The sequence below is a fragment of the Salvia hispanica genome, chromosome 6 (assembly GCF_029641045.1).
Source record: "Salvia hispanica isolate PSC_SH4W2 chromosome 6, Shi_PSC_v1, whole genome shotgun sequence".
In the NCBI taxonomy this organism is placed as follows: domain Eukaryota; kingdom Viridiplantae; phylum Streptophyta; class Magnoliopsida; order Lamiales; family Lamiaceae; genus Salvia; species Salvia hispanica.
Window position 1 is genome coordinate 21,780,764 of NC_142697.1, and position 14,885 is coordinate 21,795,648.

Below are 14,885 nucleotides of genomic sequence, written 5' to 3' on the forward strand. Positions count from 1 at the left end.
TGGGAGAGATAGCGGAGAGGAGTACATTTAGTCATTTACTATTGAAATGAGATTTTGGGTAATAAGTACGTACGGAATTAGAATCCAATTTCAAATTGAAATATTTTTGTATAATCAAATATTGAATTTAGAATTCGAGACTGCATTTTTGAACAAAAAAGCCTACAATTTCATTATACCAAGTACAACATCTTGGTAATGAATTATGAAAGCACTAAAAGCTACAGTATACTGTACTAAAAAAGCAAATTCATACTATATCCCTATGGAAAGCATCTATAAATTATAAATCATCGATCATTACCACAGAATTATACTTCACCCATGATTTCACAATCTTAATTCAGTGATGAACACCTCCAATTTATTAATACCGTAGATAAATAAAACGGATCGATTTTACATACTGCATAAAGATAGTTTTTTAAACAAACAAGACAATAATATTATACTAAAAGTTTACAGCAAAATGTTAAAATATATACTTACTTTTTCAGTAATTAAATGAAATAGACTCATTCCTAACCTTGAAAGAGATTTGTGACCTGCCGAAGCCACATTCAACCAATGGAAAAAAGGTTAAAACTCGTGAATCATTCAACATATTACAAAGAAAAAGTTGATTAGCAAGAGTACTAAAACATAATTCTTGAAACTTGAAAGTGGTTAGAAACAAATATGATGCATAAAAATATAAATGATTAAACTTTTTTTTTTAATCCCAAAGATGTGAGTTTGATTATATGATCGTTGACGTGATGTTAGAGGACCTAAAACCATGCATCAAATCGAATACCTAATTTTCTGTCACATGCCCAGAAAAAGTTAAATTAATGTCGGTCTCACATTTGAGAGAAATCAATTGAAAAGCAACCGCACAAATCAATGTAATTATTTGCACGAAAACAGATCTTATTTTGTCCACGACTGTCTGTCTAATTCTTAACAATAGGAAGCTTCCCATAATAATATACGTAATGGAGTAGTAATATATAGATTCTCTTGACAAATTATCTAATTCTGGCTTTGTCCTTGCAAAAAAAGTGCCAACTTTCACTTTTGGAAATGTTTGCACTTTCTGTCTTAGATTCTATACGATTAACTATCAGCATGTATTGGAATAACCATTTCAAAATAAAATGAAAGTACTTACTGATAAGTGTAGTCACATAAATCCGGACAAAGAAAATGTATATAGAATCGGAACTGGAGCAGCAGTCAAGGTTTGTTCGGAACCACGGTCAACGGGTTGAACTATAACCGCCGTAGCGACTTAATTAGGTGGTTGGGAATTGGGATACGATTAGGCATTTTCCAATTCTTGAAATTTATAACAAAATAATATAGGATGAAAAATCGGACAATTTTGAAATGAAATTGTTGGTTTCAATTCAAAGTTAGAACTGGTGAAACCCTTGTCAAGTCAGTTGCGGATCGAAACTATAGAACAGGCTATTTCCGATCCAACGTCAAGACTATTACTAATTCTACTATTTGGTCTCCATTATTTTTAGGCTTAAAGCCACTTATCTTGTGTGCAATAAAGGTAACGGTTAGGTGATTGCTAGCTAGATGCTATATGCACCTATATAAGCAATTAAACATGCATGCCTGGTCTTTGTTAAGCCCACGTCATTAATTAACAGAACTTATATACCTAATGTGATTTGCATTAGTATTTAAATGAAAGAAGCCATCTTAGCTTTGAGTTGGTCAAGAAAGCGAGAGCAAACCTTGTATTTGTATATGAAGCAAAATTTAAGACAAAGGATTTAGGTTCATGTGAAATAAATTGAAAGAGTGAGGACGATATATTATGATTAGATAAATTAAAAGGGTGTGTTTTAATGGAGTACTTGTTTTGGAGTACTGTTTTCTCCCAAAACAAAGGATGTAGAGTTGTTTACTGGCTTTTAACTTTTGACCTACTTGGCTATGGGTGGGTCACTCTAATTTGTGTTTCCTTCTATAAATAGGAGTATAAACATATGATTAAAGTATAACTAATATTAAGTGCATAACTAGAGAATAATTCTCAGCTATTAGATCAAAACGATCTAGTTAACTATATGGGCGTTTTACTGGACAATATGAATTTAAGAATAAGGAGTGAAACAAAATATTATACTAGTGAAGTATTTACTCCGTGAAGGATTTAGTTCACTGTAATGGCGTTTTGGTTCACTCTTTCGTGTAGTGAACTAAATTCGTGTTCTCTAGTTATGCAGTTAAGTAATGGTTTCCCTAGATCACTACTCGGCGCTTAGCTTGAATTCTAGTACAAAATCTTTCAAAGGAAAAAGATAGTATCCTAGTTTTGATATTTTTGAGTATTAAGGTATATCATCCTTCTAAATAGAATGATATTAACTGATTGATAATTAAACCTAACATTAATTTAATCAAATCCACCAATTTTTGTTAGAGAGTAATGTCCGACTCACTTTTTTGATGTAAAACAAGAGGAAAAGCTCGAACCACTCAAAAGGTCGCGAGCAGAGTACTAAACCTAGAACATGCAAAACAAACTAGCAAGAACTAATATTAGCACAGAGCAAACACAATCAAACAAACAAATCAAGAGGGACATCGTAAATAGAAACATCAACAACAAAAACGGAACATCCGTCATCAACAAAGCTATAGAATCACTACACACCATGAATAGAAGGGGTGGGCTGGAAAGTAACCTCACTACTAGAAAAAATAACTGTTTGTTTCATTGTTTCTTGGCATTTTATTCATAAAATTTCATCCTAGATGAGTTATTACCCCTACCAAACATGTCAACTACCTTCTAATTTTAGGTGAGTCCTCGGCGCAATAATTGACCGGATGGATAAGAAAACTCTGGCACACTACCCATAATCGATAACCTAAGCCCAAAGAATGGGTTTCACTTAATTAAAACAGATGTTTTCTTTTTTATTGGTTAAACTTCTAAAAGCGAAAATTCATGGTACCATTTTGGGCTATTAATTAACTGTTGATGTCTTTATAAATCTGTAGTAGTAATAATTTTCTTGTGAGCTCAAACAGATACTATAATAAATCTGGACAAATATAGAAAGGCCAAATGATCAAGAATATTAAAGAAGATTATTTTCGACCTATATGAAACGAAACTTATCAATAAAGCCAATTTTTTGGGGGGAGCAATAAGGTTTTACACACGCAAATACACGTAGACACACACATGACAATCCACAATAGATTGAAGGGCACATGATGTATAAGATTCTAAATAAGCCCTCTCAACCATATATTTAGAAAGTGAGACAACAACAGTCTTGCATTCCATGATTATTACTTTAATAATCTTGTGGTTTTACATATCACTATTTGTTTGTATTTTATTTATTTTGGTGGGAGTTGAACTTTTGTTAGTAAAATAAATTACAACCGACATGTCACACACTTTGGTGGGGTTAATTGATATGCCATAAAGCAGCAAATAAACTTCTGGAGTTCTAATTTGGTGGAGGGTCCGGTTTATGTCAACTTCCTTCAACATCATTGTCCATAAAATTTAAAATAAGATATTACGATTATAAAAAATATTATAGTTACATGAAAAGAGACTCTTTTATAACTTCCTTTGTAGTAAAAGATTTCACTTTTGAGTTTTAGTGTGGTGTTCTATGTATGGCGTGACCTAATAATTGATACGTACGTATTAGTTTGTTAGATGAATTTCCATGTATTTATAGGTATTTTAAAATAATAAAATTATTTTTAAATGGTCTAATTAGGTGACACAAGAGGAATAACAATACTTCTAATGCAGTTTCGTAAGAAATTATGGGAGAAGTTGAGTGGCGCTTATAACAATATTGTTAAAGTAGATTTTGAGTGATGTCCTCGGTCATCATCTTTTTCTCCTTTTAGTTATAAGATTCTAACTTTTTAGATATGCGAAATATTTTTTAAGAATCAAGAGTATCCAGAAAATTCTATGGATGCAAGTAGCCAAGAGAAATACTCCCTATTTACAAAATAAATCTTTAACCGCCAATTACTAAAGAAGTTTTAGACCAGATTTTATTGTCACTGCCAAACAAAAATGACTAAGAAATTTTCAAATAGGAGGCTAATTTATGTTTATAAATATTCCGTCAATGCTTATAAAACATTTTCATTATTGATGTCCCAACTAAAATTAGGAAATGCAAATTGAAGTGTCCTAGAAAAGAAAACGATTAAGATAATATGTCCTCAACTGAGGATTGCTTTCTTTTGCATCATAAACTTATTTTTTAATTCTTTGTTTTTTGTCCTTAAGCTTTTCTAGTGTGTGGAGGGTGCTGCTCTTGTCTCCATCAGTTCCATTGTAATGAAATGTTCGTGAATTTTGAGAAAGAGAGTTGCGTCAAATGTGTTCTCGCTTATCATGTTTTTATATCATTTTTCAACTATTTTGTAACATTTTTCTAAAATGAGGGCGAAAAAAAGCGTCTCTATTATCTTGGGACAGAGGGAGTATTAGCATAGGGAAACACTTGGAAAGACATAGACATACTATGAATGCACCTCATAAAATCAACGATGGTTACTGCCAATCGAAAGTATTCACAGAGAGACCCAAAGTGTTTTGCCAAAAGCCATCCTTTTCCAACCATGCAAAGGATGTTTATGCATAATTGAGGGTTTGGGGTGAAGTAGAAGAGTTGTCTAAGAAGTTAATTGAGTGACTGTCACCATCACAATTGACATGACCCAAATCGAAGAGGAAACCATCTTGTTTGCGTCTCTTATATACACTCCTACCAAAAACTATGCTCATTTCTCAAGTTGCGCACATGCCATTACTACACCAATCAATCCTATAACTACTTTTTTAGTTCAATACATTAATACCATTTTTGTAACTGTTTTTTCATGGAAAATGGTGGATGATTTTTTTAAAATAGTTTCCAATACTATATGAATTTTCGTATCTAGCAACACACAATTGTTTATTTTGCTATTGGGCTCGCTTTAACTAGCGTTCTATAGCTAAAGATGTGAACCAATAATCGATCCAAACTAATAGTACAAGCTTTTTTTAAAAGTCTTGTAATTAGTCCGAAATTATATTGGAGAACCACTTTTCTTACCGACTTCCACCACTATGAACTTTTAGTCTCCCCCAAAGACTCATAAAGGTTGAGCAATACTCCTATTTACTAAAGAAATAGTTAAGAGGTTTGATATTTTGTAAATTACTTGGAAAATACAATTAATAATAGAATAAAGCGTGTGCCACCCACTGAACTAAGATTGCACGCTAATTGCCACTTCTCAATTTTCTATTTTCAGCTAATTATTAAAGTTTGTATATAAAGAACATTTTCGATCCATGTATGCAATATACTACTACTACAATATATGGGTGGTTACCTACTTTCTTCGTTTAACGATACTTGAGTAATTTCTTTTTTGCACTCGTTTTAAAAAAGTAATACTCCCTTCGTCCTTAAAAATTTGTCCCATTTTTCTATTTTCATCCGTCCCAAAAAAAATTCTCATTTTACTTTTTACCATTTTTTACAGTGAACCATGTATATATTCCACTAACTCAATTCTACTCACATTTTATTAAAACTAATATATAAAAATAGAACTCATCTTCCACTAACTTTTTCAATTTACTTTTCATTACATTTCTTAAAACCCACGTTGGGTCAAAGTGAGACAATATTTGGGGGACGGAGAGAGTAATAAATAATTAAAGTGAAGAAGAGAATAATATAGAGGAGAGCAGGGACGGAGCCAGAAATTCTACATAGATGGGGCAAAAATATACATAAAGATATTTTAATACATTGAGAAGGGGCAAAAATAAGTATATTTTAAAAAAAATTAAAATTAACTTATTAAAAGTAGTATACATAAATTATTTCTAGGTGGGGCATTTGCCCCTTGTGAACTCCAAATAGATCCGTCCCTGAAGGAGAGTCTTCTCATTTGTATTTTCTCTCTTACTTTACTATCTCTCCGCTTTAACTATTTATTAGTATAATTTTTAAAAATGAATGAAAATAAATGATTCGAGTATATATTGTGAGACAAATGGAGTATCAGAAAAAAGCGTAGGATGTGCGGCCACCCCTTTTTTGAGACTGTCCACATTTCATAACAGAAAATGTAGTACTAGTAATTGATAAGGGGTGAAGTGATTAATTATGATGTGAATGCATATTGTATTAGAGACTGCTGTCCCCAGCTAGTTGCGATTATTGCATGTAATGTATTTACCGAATTTGTTTAATTACTTTTTAAAAAGATAATCGTGGCCGACTTTTTATTTTTCAAATCTTCTCTTCCCTTAAATCATGTATCTATTGTTAATTTATGGCAAAAAAATGATGTTGGAATATTTTATTCTTGGACCTATTTTAGAAGGACCCGACGAATGCATGCCATAAAATTTGTCTGCAAATATTTGCTTTAAATAAAATAATATACTATGTCACATTTTTTCACGACAATCGGATCTCAAACAACAGTCAGAATGGTGTAGATGACAGCCAATAGAACTCTGCCAGGTGTATTTGAAGACAATGCCAACGGATTGGTGGACGAAAAAAGAGCCTGAATTTCACTTGTTTCATTAATATCTTTACTAATTTAAAAACAGTGAATAATTACTCAAAAAAAAGATGGTATTACAACTTATTTATTTGTAATAAGGGAACATTTGGTGTTAGTCAACTTAAACTTTATGTGGGATTTCTGAGAATATGATTACATCAATGAAACGTTACATATTGAGATTAACATAGCTCTCGGATTCAGTAGATACCAACTTGTGCCTATTACTTGTTCAATTTTATCATCCTTTTCTGGTCTTCACTAATTGTCGTATTTAATTTTTTTTAATAAATGAATATCATATTTTAATAATTCATTTTATTTATAATTATTATAAAATCAGTAAATATAAGTATGGTTCACATTCTACAAATTTTTTACTTTTTTATTTATTGATAATGTCAAACAATTTCTTAGTACCCACACCGACTAACTATAAGACAATTAATAGGTGCATAATGAAGTACTAACATTATACATATTCTAAGATTCTTTATTTCCTTATAGTAACCGTTCATCAACATTTGTTTTCATCAAATTTCACAGAAATCCTGCATTATACTCCCTTCGTCCCCGACTAAGAGTCACACTTTTCCATTTCGGTCCGTCTCCAATTAAGAATTACACTTTATTTTTACCATAAATAGTAAGTAGGTCCCACATTCCACTAACTCAATATACTCATATTTTATTATAAAACCAATATAAATAAATGGGTCATACATTCCACTAACTTTTTCAACCAACTTTTCTTTACAATTTTTAAAACCCATGTTCAGTCAAAGTGTGACTCCTAATGGGGGACGGAGGGAGTATATATGAAGAAACCGTGTTAAGAAATATAAATAAATACCTGAAATAACAATATCTTGTAGTCAATTAGTCGTCCCCTATGGGAAATTTCTTAAATTAGAAAGATAATATAAAGTCTGCTTATTCATACTATACTTTCCTAATAAAACTCGATTTTTTCTCCATGTAGCTAAACACATTAACCCCTTTTTCTGACATCCTTTTTCTGACATATTGGCAAAAATATGTCAAAAAAAGTAAAGTCGACCAAAATTTGGTTAGTTATTGAATGCTTCTCTCTCATAGCTGGCTATATATATAGCAATAGCAATAGCAATAGCATAGCGTCATCCTCACAATATTGCCTGCTCTATTTACCTGTCAATTAATTCACAATCACAAACCAAAGGAATTGACCAACGTCTCATTCGGAACCAAAAAATCTGCATTTCCCCTCCGTTATTCTGCCCATTTTCCTATACGTATATCCGTCTATGTACGTATAGGTATTGGTTGTTGGTGATTATGGAACAGAACCACGTATTGTTGTCGGCATTGAGCGTCGGCGTAGGAGTCGGCCTCGGTCTGGCCTCCGGCTCCACGTTCGGCCGATGGACCTCCGCCGCCGAAGGCGTCACCCCCGAGGGAATACACCTCGAGCTTCTCCGATTGGTTGTTGATGGAAAGAGCTGTGGAGTTTCCTTTGAGGAGTTTCCATATTATCTCAGGTTAAATTTATACAAAATCATCATTTTTTTATACTAGTTTCCATGGAAAGAATAAGCATTTTCTTTTTCTGTGCCTTAGTTTATGTTTTCCTGTTTTATTTTGGTTTTGGGATAAAATTTGCTGTTTTCCTGCCAAAATTTGTTAGCATAGTTCAAGTCTTCATATCTACAAAGATGTATGACAATTATATTGTTCCTAATAAATCTTAACCAAAATGTCTGTCTTGATGTATCCGACAGTGAGCGAACGCGTCTCTTGTTAACAAATGCAGCTTATTTTCATCTGAAACACTTGGACGTCTCTAAGCACACTCGAAATCTGTCCCCTGCAAGTCGGGCTATATTGCTCTCAGGCCCTGCAGGTAACACATTGCTTTTTCACGAATTTTCATTTTCCTTTACATTTCTTATCCTGTTATGGCTTTGCAGAACCATACCAGCAAACGCTTGCTAAGGCGCTAGCTCATCAGTTCGATGCCAAGTTGCTGCTCCTCGATATGGCCAACTTTTCGCTTAAGGTGTGTTCATCTCATTGAAATTTGTTCTTTCTTACGCGTTCTCTGATCTGGTTTTTACTTGTTTTTGTCAATCAACCACAGATCCAAAGCAAGTTCGGTAGCATCAATAAAGAGACTGTGAGTACTTGTTTTATTGACTAGATTAACTTTATGATAATTGATAGGTGTACATGAAGATGGTCGTCGTTTATCGAATATCCATCAACCAATGTTAATTAAATCCAGTTTTCCTATTGTAGTCTCTGCAGAGGTCCATCTCTGAAGTAACATTTGAACGAGTAACCAGTTTTCTTGGTTCGTTCTCTGCACTTCCTTCAAGAGAGGACGACAGAGGTACAAGATCATTCATGATGCTATTTTCTATTCATAGAATATGAACTCAGATTTTCTGTATACTAGAACAGTCATGCATGCTTGGTTTTCTTTATACATCTATCTATTTTAGCAACTAACAGTGTGTCACACTTAACATTTTCTTGAAATGAAGAAATCAAAAAACCTCCACAGCATCGGAGAGCTTCCTCTGTCTCTTCAGATATGAGCAGCATCAGTTTACAGTCATACTCTTCAAGTACAGGTTGAGTATACATTCTCCTAATCGCATCTATTATTCTTTACATGCAAGTTTATGTCAAAAAAATTTCAAGCATGTTGTCCAGTTTCTCATCGTATCTTGCATATCATCTTATACTTGGTCCTTTTCCCTTTCTTAGCTCCTTCTAAACGCTTGAACAGCTGGAGTTTCGATGAGAAGGTTTTTGTGCAGTCACTTTATAAGGTAGCTTCAAGAATCCCTTTGATGTGATCAAATATTGGCTTGCTACATCATTAAGGGAATGCCATTTGCAGGTGTTGGTTTCACTTTCTGAAACTGGTTCTATAGTTCTGTATATCCGGGATGTTGACAGGCTACTTCTCCAATCTTCTAGACTATATAAGATGTTCAGTAGAATGTTGAAGAAATTATCAGGATCAATCTTGGTACTCGGTTCCCAAATGTTGGGCCTTACCGAGGAATCAAGGATAGTTGATGATCGGATTAGTCTGTTATTCCCTTACAATATCGAGATCAGACCCCCGGAAGATGAAACTAATCTTCCGAGCTGGAAAGCTCAGCTCGAAGAGGATATAAAGAAGATCCAGTTTCAGGATAGCAGGAATCACATTGCTGAGGTACTTGCTGCAAATGATCTAGAGTGTGATGATTTAGGATCCATCTGTCATGCCGACACCATGCTCCTCAGTAACTACATCGAGGAAATCGTAGTTTCTGCCCTGTCATACCATTTGATGTCTAGCAAGGATCCCCGGTATCGTAATGGGAAGCTTCTCATATCATCAGTCAGGTTGGATATGAATAAAATTATTCATTTTTATAAATTGTGTCCCTTATTTTGTGATATTGTTTTCTTAACTTCACTGCATTTGGTACAGTCTGGCACATGGATTAAGCCTTTTCCAAGAGAGGAGGAAGAGTGGCAAAGATGCCCTTAAATTGGAGGTAAATGCTGACTTATTCAAGGCTTTTCCTATCTCAATCCTGCTTTTCTGTGTTCCTAACTTTATATTGTAATATTACCACTCGTTTAACGGATCATGTTTATAACAACGACAGAATGCTGCTGGATCGAAACCTGGGGCAAAGCCGGGGAGCAAGAGTGCACCGGAGAAATCAGTCGGTTCAACAAAGACTGATGCTGAGAATGCATCAGCCATTAAGGTCCCGGTAAGTCCTGAACACGAATCACGACACTGATCCTTAATGGAATGATCGTTTAACTAGTATGTTATTTTGGTGCTTATGCCAGGAAGTACCTCCAGATAATGAATTCGAGAAGCGGATAAGGCCAGAAGTCATCCCTGCAAATGAGATCGGAGTGACATTTGCCGATATTGGAGCTCTGAATGACATCAAGGAATCACTTCAGGAGCTGGTGATGCTTCCTCTTCGAAGGCCAGACCTATTCACCGGTGGGCTTCTCAAGCCTTGCAGAGGCATACTGCTCTTTGGCCCTCCCGGGACAGGAAAAACAATGCTGGCAAAGGCCATTGCCAATGAAGCTGGGGCTAGCTTCATAAATGTCTCAATGTCAACAATCACTTCAAAATGGTTTGGGGAAGATGAAAAGAACGTCCGAGCTCTCTTCACGCTTGCAGCCAAGGTTTCCCCTACCATAATCTTTGTCGATGAGGTAGACAGTATGCTCGGGCAGAGAACAAGAGTGGGAGAGCATGAGGCGATGCGGAAAATCAAGAACGAGTTCATGTCACATTGGGATGGGCTAATGACAAAGGCTCGGGAGCGGATACTTGTTCTTGCAGCAACTAATAGACCATTTGATCTCGATGAAGCCATTATTAGGCGGTTCGAGCGCAGAATTATGGTCAGCCTACCTTCAGTGGAGAACCGAGAAATGATATTGAGAACACTGCTATCCAAGGAAAAAGTGGAAGTCCTAGACTTCAAAGAGCTTGCAGTCATGACAGAAGGCTACAGTGGAAGTGATCTTAAGGTTTGTTTGGCTATTTGGAAGTTGTCGAATTTGTTTGTTTTTTTTATTATCTTCCATTAACATGGCTATTGGAAACAGAATTTGTGTGTAACCGCAGCTTATAGACCAGTCAGAGAACTCATAAAGCAGGAGAGAGAGAAGAAGGATAAGGTACTTCAATTTCTTACAAAAATGATCAACTTTTAACTCTCAATACATCAGTTTCCACTAACAGCTTTGCTTGGTCAGGAAACTAAAGAGGAAAAGAAGCAGATAGATGATGAGGAGAGCTCTGAATATGATTCTGCTTCCAAAGAAGAAACTAAAGAGGAAAAAACAATATCATTGAGGCCCTTAAACATGGAAGATTTTAAGCAGGCCAGGAATCAGGTAACGTGACTACGCTTACCATACGAATGTATTTCTTGACAGCATGATCAATTTCTTGTTAGCGATATTTGTTTGATCCATTGCTCTGAACTTCATATTGACATGTAAAGTTTCATGATTAATCCATGATGGTGCAGGTTGCTGCTAGTTTTGCTTCCGGGGGCTCCGTAATGGCTGAGCTTAAGCAATGGAATGATCTCTACGGAGAGGGGGGTTCGAGGAAGACAGAGCAGCTATCTTACTTCCTCTAGAGCATCGCAAGTTTGCGTGTCAAAACATTCAACGGTGTTTAGTTCTTGTCGAACGTTGGAATTGCTTGAGATAACCACGGGATTTGGTCTGCATCAGCCTCAGGGGATTTTTAATGTTTTGGTTCGTGTTGGATTTTGTAGTTTTTACATGCTTATTTGTGAAAAATGTAGGCTTGGATATAGTAGCTGTAAATAACGCCATATGTAGAACATCCATGCGGATTTAGCCATTTGTTATTCATTTGTGTGAATTTGAATTAATAGTAGTATGAAATATCAGATTTATCAAAATTCCATTTCCACTTTTTTAGTGTATTTGCTCTAAACAAACATTAGCTAAGGATCTACTCCTCTGGTAAAAATACCGAATCATCTAGTGACTTTTTTGAGACTCCATATCTCACTTATTTTGTCGTGTTAATGCATCAAGAACATAGAAACTTTAAAGCATTTTTTGTTACTCGATATCCCTTTTAACACCTGTTTTCATCTCCTTCATTGACTATATTCACAACAGCAATAAAAAATCTGAATAATCTATACTACCTTTTATAAAGTTTAGACAGATAACTATTAATACCACATAGTCGATTGGAAGTCGTAGAAATTTTAAATAATGCAGAGGCAACACAATAGAAAATGCCTAATATAGTAACGCACATGTTTTTCCATTAGGAACCCACAAAAAAACAAACTGGTGAAAACATGGGTTCTATAAGACCAAGTAAGTTGTGAAACCAATCAAAGCAGCACAGCGACCCAACAGATTTACTTTCACATAGCAACACACCTCCAAAAGGTTTACAGGAACTTCTTATCCTTCAACGGCCCTCTCAGAATTTTACTCAAGACCTGGGAACTGAACACAGCGTATTGTTTCTTCAGCTCTGCCTCAGCTTTCTCTGCAAAAGCGTCAACCTGATCCTCGTATTTTTCATAAAGCAGAGGCACTGAGTGCAACAAAAGGAAACCTGTTTTTGGAGGGAAAAACATTAGTAACTCAAGGAGAAAACTCGATTAAGAAAATGTGGTCAATCAGCCATGCACTTACCGACGTAGAACAAGGTGAGGAAGTTGAGGCAGCTTCCCAGTATAGAAAGAACCCATAGTCCAGCAATCACCTAAAAGCACATGACCCCCCGAAAAAACAATGAGTTCTTAGATGTGAATCAATCATCACACATTTCATACGAATCAATACTCCAATCACTCAAACATTCATATATGATTAAGGGAATAATAAGATTAACATACTGCAAGGAAGCTCTTCACATCTTTCCCTGATGCAACATCTCGGAGGATGGCAAGAGAAAAATTGATTTCACTCCGGAATGCAGAAGCTACATCCCATACAATATCCTCAGGAATAACAACTTCAGGGATTCTAGGTGGAGATCTGAAAAGCATGAGAGAGGAAGTAAGTTGCCTTTTCTAGAGCACAAATTTTTAAAAATCAAAAAATGAGTGCTCGTAGGTTGGTCAGTAAGCATACTTTTTGATAAAAGAGGCTGCATTAGACCACAGAAAAACGATTGCTAGACCAAGAATCAGGATATGGCACACTAGCGTTAGCAAATGGTATTCAAGCAGTTCAAAAAGCACCCAAATCACTGTCGCAACACCAAGAACGCCGGCAGATACTTTCTTGTCCCTCCATAAAAAAATATCAGCAGCTGCAAGAAAATTCAATCAAGTACAGACTTGTAACAATACAGGTGCATAGGAAGAAACAATACGTCAGATTGGCATCTTAACTTCATATCAGTCAAATACTTGTTTAGTTCATATGTTCCACAAATAATGCAGCCAAAAGGAAATCCAACACACACATACCAAACTCACTATCAGGAAATCCAACACACACATACCAAACTCACTATCTACTAATGCACATTATGTTTTCCATTTGAACAGCCTAATGGCAGCAAAAAGATCATGTTGTTTCTTAATCCAGCATACAGTTTGATACATAAGACAAAACCAGATTCGTTATTCAACTATCGTGAAGTTAACATTCGGTAAGAATATAAACAGAACAAATAATCAAGTATCAAAGCTATCTGAGGATCTGGAAATAAATGAACAAGGAAATATCACTTCCTGAAACAATTAGCTAAAGAGAAGAAACTACAGCAGAGCTCCTATTTCTTCTCATTTTAACTTCGAAGGATAACACTCAAAATTTGCTTGTTATCAGGAACTTTTTTCGATAGAACATCCATTTCTTAAAACAGAAAACTACATCGGGCATATCAATTCATTTGTAAACAAGTGAATCAATAGAGAAAACATAACATCCATCTTTTCTCACTCACTCACTAAACAAATGTACGCTATTTCATACTAATACAAAAAATCCAATCCCTAAATTTAGTTGTAAACACAAGTAAATAAATCATCAATTAAAGTAATGAAACCTAAACACTTCCCTCCAGAAACATAAACAAATTCCCCAGTTTCAATAAACACATAGTAGTTTTTAGAGTACAAGAGTAATAAAAAACAATCTAAAAACTCCAAATATAATGTCATACGTTTTCCACCGCCTAGAACCTTGTGAAGGGGCTTTTCGCGGCCGAACAGGCGATAGATCTTGGACTTGACGGTGGATGCAGCCGATTTGATGTCGTTATCGCCGTCAGAATCCGATGACGACGAATCAGCATCGTGCAATTTCTCCGTGATCTTATCGATCAGAGATTCAGATTCGTGCTTCTCATGCTCGACGGTGTGCTCAGCCATCGATTCCAAATTCCAATCTCAGTCGCCGCCTTACGATGATTTCTATCAATATTTCAGACTTTTTCCGAGAGGTATTGTTTCCTTGAATGAGATTTATCGACAATGAAAGCCGAGTGAATTTTAAAAAGTGATGGTCGTTCGGAGTTCCGGAACCTGAGGTTCGGAGTAACGGAAGTCCAGAAAAGAAGCAATCGACCCACGTTATGATTTAACGGACGTTAGGTTTAAGATACATAATTCGAAGATATCACGACTTAAAATCTTAAAAGCTTTGATTCTAAAAAAAGGCTTAAATCTTGCATAAAATTTGAAAATAACAGCAATAGCAATAACAATGAATTGCACTTGACTTGTGATATGTATAATCGAAAATCAATTTTATTATATCACGCCTCTCTA

The 14,885-nt window shown here is 35.2% G+C and overlaps 2 protein-coding genes across 2 annotated transcripts; one reads left to right on the plus strand and one right to left on the minus strand.

Annotated features, from left to right (window-relative positions):
- Window positions 1-7,705: 7,705 nt before the first annotated feature.
- LOC125203962 (uncharacterized) lies at window positions 7,706-12,048 on the plus strand. The gene is made up of 14 exons (XM_048102492.2): window positions 7,706-8,093; window positions 8,334-8,455; window positions 8,523-8,611; window positions 8,693-8,728; window positions 8,851-8,944; window positions 9,099-9,188; window positions 9,325-9,389; window positions 9,461-9,957; window positions 10,046-10,112; window positions 10,227-10,337; window positions 10,420-11,124; window positions 11,203-11,274; window positions 11,353-11,493; window positions 11,631-12,048. Exons 1-14 carry the CDS (start codon window positions 7,891-7,893, stop codon window positions 11,742-11,744), a joined length of 2,406 nt encoding a protein of 801 aa, XP_047958449.1. The 5' UTR covers window positions 7,706-7,890; the 3' UTR covers window positions 11,745-12,048.
- Window positions 12,049-12,264: 216 nt separating this feature from the next.
- Window positions 12,265-14,584, minus strand: LOC125207545 (reticulon-like protein B2). Its single transcript, XM_048106930.2, has 5 exons — window positions 14,279-14,584; window positions 13,237-13,417; window positions 12,999-13,140; window positions 12,796-12,865; window positions 12,265-12,715 (listed from the first exon to the last, which is right to left on the minus strand). The coding sequence occupies exons 1-5, from the start codon at window positions 14,484-14,486 to the stop codon at window positions 12,546-12,548; spliced, it is 771 nt and encodes a 256-aa protein (XP_047962887.1). The 5' UTR covers window positions 14,487-14,584; the 3' UTR covers window positions 12,265-12,545.
- Between the last annotated feature and the right edge of the window lie 301 nt (window positions 14,585-14,885).

Bases quoted from the DNA above. Each gene is read 5' to 3' on its own strand.
- LOC125203962 (XM_048102492.2), top strand. From the start codon at position 7,891: ATGGAACAGAACCACGTATTGTTGTCGGCATTGAGCGTCGGCGTAGGA. The intron at 9,958-10,045 runs GTTGGATATGAA...CATTTGGTACAG, and splicing joins CTTCTCATATCATCAGTCAG to TCTGGCACATGGATTAAGCC. The intron at 11,494-11,630 runs GTAACGTGACTA...ATGATGGTGCAG, and splicing joins TTAAGCAGGCCAGGAATCAG to GTTGCTGCTAGTTTTGCTTC.
- LOC125207545 (XM_048106930.2), bottom strand. From the start codon at position 14,486: ATGGCTGAGCACACCGTCGAGCATGAGAAGCACGAATCTGAATCTCTG. The intron at 13,141-13,236 runs GTATGCTTACTG...CATGCTTTTCAG, and splicing joins GCAGCCTCTTTTATCAAAAA to ATCTCCACCTAGAATCCCTG. The intron at 12,866-12,998 runs GTATGTTAATCT...ATGTGCTTTTAG, and splicing joins ATGTGAAGAGCTTCCTTGCA to GTGATTGCTGGACTATGGGT.